The sequence below is a fragment of the Ornithodoros turicata genome, chromosome 8 (assembly GCF_037126465.1).
Source record: "Ornithodoros turicata isolate Travis chromosome 8, ASM3712646v1, whole genome shotgun sequence".
Lineage (NCBI taxonomy): Eukaryota > Metazoa > Arthropoda > Arachnida > Ixodida > Argasidae > Ornithodoros > Ornithodoros turicata.
Window position 1 is genome coordinate 702,701 of NC_088208.1, and position 5,042 is coordinate 707,742.

The 5,042-nt window shown below is 48.3% G+C and overlaps 1 protein-coding gene across 1 annotated transcript; it reads right to left on the reverse strand.

Annotated features, from left to right (window-relative positions):
* Positions 1 to 2,245: 2,245 nt before the first annotated feature.
* Positions 2,246 to 2,849, reverse strand: LOC135366336 (zinc finger protein 233-like). The gene is made up of 2 exons (XM_064599007.1): positions 2,722 to 2,849; positions 2,246 to 2,615 (listed from the first exon to the last, which is right to left on the reverse strand). The coding sequence occupies exons 1-2, from the start codon at positions 2,847 to 2,849 to the stop codon at positions 2,246 to 2,248; spliced, it is 498 nt and encodes a 165-aa protein (XP_064455077.1).
* Between the last annotated feature and the right edge of the window lie 2,193 nt (positions 2,850 to 5,042).

Below are 5,042 nucleotides of genomic sequence, written 5' to 3' on the forward strand. Positions count from 1 at the left end.
ACTCATGCCACGCCGGGAAACGCCATATCAGGAAAAAAATATATCACCAGGACTTCACAGATACTGAAGAAAATACAAGAATTCCACGAATGGCATTTACCGAAGCGCACTGAAGGATATTTACACCGCACTACAGTGGTTAGTGAAGATCGCAAATTTTGAAATTAAATCGAAACTTCTCCACATTTGCGTTGTCACGCGAAACGTTTATGGAATATTTTTGCGTTTTTTTAATAGTTTTTTGTGTATCCCTCGACAACCATAATTGTGGCCAGGCTGAGAAGCCGTTCCTGGAGCATCGGGCCAGGCTGTTGTTCAGTTCTTCCCACCGTTTTACCGAGAGTTTCTACTAAAGGGTCTGCCTGACCATCATGAGGAATGGGTGCTTGCTTGTCACCTGGCACCCCAACGCATCGCGGAAACAGCGCACGGGGAAACGTGTAAGTGGACAAGTTGCGTGTAGCAATGTATATGGGCTGCAGTACATATTCAAAGGATTAGGGTTTTAGAGTTCCGTGCGACAATAGTAATGTCGGAGAGTCTCGGTTTGGCTTCTTTAGAAAAAAGTCCCAGTTTCTCATTACAATTGCAGTGTGCTTTAAAGTAGCACAGAAGTCATTTTTAACACCCTGTTTTCTTCCTATAAAACTGTTAAGTAGGCCAGTAAGATGCACCATGAGAAGTAATTCAACCCACAGAGTCATAATTTTCGCAGAAATTGAATTTAAAACACGTCGCAAAAAGCGACCGTGCGCAACGGTGGGGTCGGATTCACAAACGCGATCGTAAGTTACGCTAAGATGCGCTAAGACGTCGTAGCCTGCGACGCGCGAACGACAGCGTCCTAAGCGCGATTCACAAAGCTATCGTAGTGGAGAGGGTACCCGCTTTGACAAGGAAGAGGAAGTTGCTCACTTCCTGTCACGTGCACCTCGGAGAGAAACAGCCAAAGGGTGCGAGACTATGTTTTCGCTATGGTAACGATGACGAAAATTTGTATTCGCGCCAATAAGAGTCGTCCCATTAGAAGAAGGCGAAGTTGTTCGTCCCCAAACGTTTTGTTACTGCACGTGCTCTCGGTCTTTCGGTAGCCATAATGGATACCATGCAATCACAGGCGAAACGAGTTTGATGACACAGCAAATATATTCCCAGTATGTTCGTCTCGGGGAGGGGGTGGGTGACGGTGTTTTGTAAGCGGTGTGGTGCACCCAGTTTTGCAGCTTTTATGGCTGCTTTTGCTTTTCTTGCAGACAATTTGGAGGGGTGTTGGGGGTATCTTAGCGGGGTGTAGGGGATGCTTGAAACATCCCTGCGACCCGATTTTACGGAGCACAAAGTTGAAGCATTTGTTGAAGGTTACCAAGCAAAAAAGTGCCTCAATGTCCCTTCGGGGATGGTCTCGAAGGTACTGTGGCAAAGTGCAATGCGTTGGCGCATATTACGGAGTCTTTGTTTTCCGTCTCCAAATCCACCGCTGCCAAATAACGTCGCCATCTTTCTTCGTAAGACTGCTCGGGAGCTCTCGCAGGATTCCGCCGTAAGCTGCGAAGATTTTGCGACGCGCGCCGTTCGTGAATCTACACTTCGTCGTAACTTTCCCGTACGACGGAGTTACGACAGATTCCGTCGCACGAGCTCTTTGTGAATCTGACCCCAGTACCAGCCTGTGATCTGCCTGGAACCTCGCGCTGACGCTATAAGAAGAACGTTCGCTGATTACTGAGGAGCCTAGAGAAATGTCTGCTACTCGGCTGTTCCGAGTTCTGAAAAAGCCTTTCTCCTGGCTCGGTAATGATTGGGCCGTTCCTTCTATCCTCAATCCTCCGGGAGAACTGGGTAAACTGGCTTACCGCGGCAAAGGGACAAGGCGCTGACCGGCGAACCAGAACAAGTTCCCCTTATCACGTCATCGGTGACGTGGCATCATACCTCCTCATCATCGTTATAGCCTCGGAGCCATGTTTATGTGAGTTTTTTTTTTCTGGGACACAAACTGCACACATCAAAACCTTTCGCGCTATTCGGTATAATGACAAACACACTTTCAGCAGACGTCTTAATCTGCATTTTTTTTTTTTGATGGCCCTCTGTACTCCTTTAACTATTTTTGAGTGCGCGTCGGCAACTGTCACTTGCACTTGTGTGGCTTCGTCCCCGCATGTCTCTTCTTGTGACGCTGCAGGTTCCTGTTCCGGCCGAACTCCGCGGGGCTTGTCGCCAGTTTGAGTCAGTACGTGATCCTTCAACTCATGCACTGATGCAGGTGGGTGAACTCTGCAGGACAGAGATTGCACTTGTGTGGCTTCTCACTCGTGTTCGTGTTCTTGTGACGTTGCAGGTGTGTACTGTGTCTGAACTCTGCAAGACAGAGGACGCATTTGTACGGCCTCTCACCTGTATGAATCCGTATGTGGTCCTTCAGGTGGTGCAGCTGGGTGAACTCAGAGGGACAGAGGTCGCACTTGAATGGCCTCACGCCAATGTGTGTCTTCTTGTGACTCTGCAGGTGCGTGCTTCGGACGAACTCTGCAGGGCAAAGGTTGCACTTGTATGGCTTCTGGTCGGTGTGTATCTTCTTCTTGTGACGCTGCAAGGTGTGTGCTCTGGACGAACTGTGCAGGATAGATATCGCACTTGCATGGCTTCTCGCCCATGTGTGTTTTCTAGTGATGCTGCAGGTGCGTGCTCTGGATGAACGCTGCAGGACAGACATCTCACTTGAATGGCTTCTCACCAGTATGAGTCCGTACGTGATCCTTCAGGTGGTGCAGCCTGGTGAACTCTGAGGGACAGAGATCGCACTTGTGGGGCCTCACGCTTGTGTGCATCCTCTTGTGACGATGCATCTGCGTGCTGTGGCTGAATGCCGCAGAATAAAGATTACACTTGTATGGCTTCTAACCAGTGTGCTCTTGCGTACAATCCGTGGCACGGAAGAATGCAGCTGGACTGAGGATGCACTCGAGTCTCTCCTCCCCACATGGTCCCGTGTCGTGAGGGAATGCTGTTTAGATCCATTAAAATTGTGCACAACCTGATAATGTTTCTGGCTTGCAGACGACGCTGAATCACAAGTGTCTGTTGTCTAATCCTTAACGTTAGGCATGAGTGTGCTTGCTGTTGAGCCTGAAAGTTTTGAAATGAGACAGTGAATGTGCAAACGGGTTCACATTTCACTGGCATAGCTGCCACATTTGCTCACACATGCCACATACATGGTCAATTGTGAGTAATCGGGATGTAATTCACATGCGTGACGTGCGAGCAAGCTTACTTGAAACAAAAGTGATACCGCTTTTTACTGCGAGTTGAAGATGTGGGCCCCAGTGTGCAAACTACGAGGAAAAAGAAGGAACACCAACATTTTTGACCACCAGGGGGCCTGGTCACCACTATGCCACTCTCGAGTGGACCGTTCTGTGTGTTCCACAATATCTCCCGGTACTTCTGCATAAATGAATTTTCTTAATCAGAAAATGCCTAACAATTTCGGATACCTGATAGTGAAATATTTTGCGGTGTTGTGCTCATCCGATGATGTTTGCCTCAACAAAGTCTTCTCCTTTAGATATTTGGGGGTTACCTTTTCCAGTGATCACTCTTGGAACGACCGATAAATTCCATGACAGCAAAGCAAACTCTAAGCTGGGCGTTCTCATACGACATCCTTATTTAGCATCTCCTGAGGTTAAGCTCATAGCTTACACGTTCACCCCTCTCTAGAATACGCATCATTGATCTGGAACCCCATATCAAAACTACCTCATCAATCAAGTTAAAATTATTCAAAATGAAGCCGTAATTTCGCTGTTCGTGATTATTTGGTTTGCGTTAAGTACTCTCCCCTCTTTTGGCGCACTCAAATCGGGAATATGAGACACCCGGAGCGGCCACTAAACAGCGAAACGCAACTTTGGAGCGTTACACTGCGCGCTCTCTGTTGTCTGTTCGTGCAATGTGCAGACGGAGGACACGTGGCTAAGTTTGAACATATAGTAACGTTGGAAGATACGATTACGGTTGCGATACTTCTCTTTGTAACAGGATGGAAAAAGATAGGAATTTGTAACAGCAGTCATAGGAGCTGTTTACTGTGAGGACTGCTGTGGTGTGAAAATATCTGCATTAAGCGCCGCATTTCGCGCGAATAACCGCCGATATCCTGGTGGAAATTGTCCACTAACACAAAAACATGATAGCAGTTATAAAATATGTACTGAAATCAGAGCGTTGGAACGTCCGTATTTTGCTTCCGAGCCCACATTTCGAAGGTCGTCCTGCCGGCGCTCAACAGGAAGTACGCCACGGAAAATCTCAAGCCGGTCGCACCCGGTCGCTTGTCGTCTGCTTCAAAGCCTCCATTTCAAAACGGGTGCGCAGCTCGGAGTCTCGCACTCCCGGGTGCGCGAGTCGAGTCTGAAACACACGCGCTCCGGGGCTCCTACTTAACGCAACCAATGTGAGCGTGAAGACGGCACGGCCGCCGCGGCGAAAACTTTCCGTGAAACATAGGTGTCTAGAGCAATTTGTGTAACCGAGCGCCGCATATTAATAACGGATTACGATGCACATTGCATATTGACATCCAGGTATGTAGATTTCTAGGTCCAAATCGAGTGGCGGACCTAAACTAGACATGGATGCGAAACGCATACCTCACGCCCATTCTGAAACCCCTGAATGGTTCATTTTGAGAGGGAAACCCGTTGGCGTGAGGACTGAGGAAAAACACCCGGGTCATTCTCCGCGATCTTCCAAGTGTCTGTGTCGTATATGTTTCTGTGCAGTGATGGTGTTTAAAGTCTTTCATTATTCTGATCAGATGTCTGTGTATCCATTGTGTTTCTTACAGGGGGAAGGTCACAGTGTAGGACAGGTTTGTGGCGCTGCAAGACTGAGGTTTTGCTTCAGCCGGCTTCAAGCATTAGGCCAATTGAAGCAAACCTCGGTTTGAGAGTCGCGCAAACTTCGTCCCATTTGTGGCTCACCATCTCCCATGACCAAAAACCCACCTCGCACTCTGTATATCTCGCTGCATC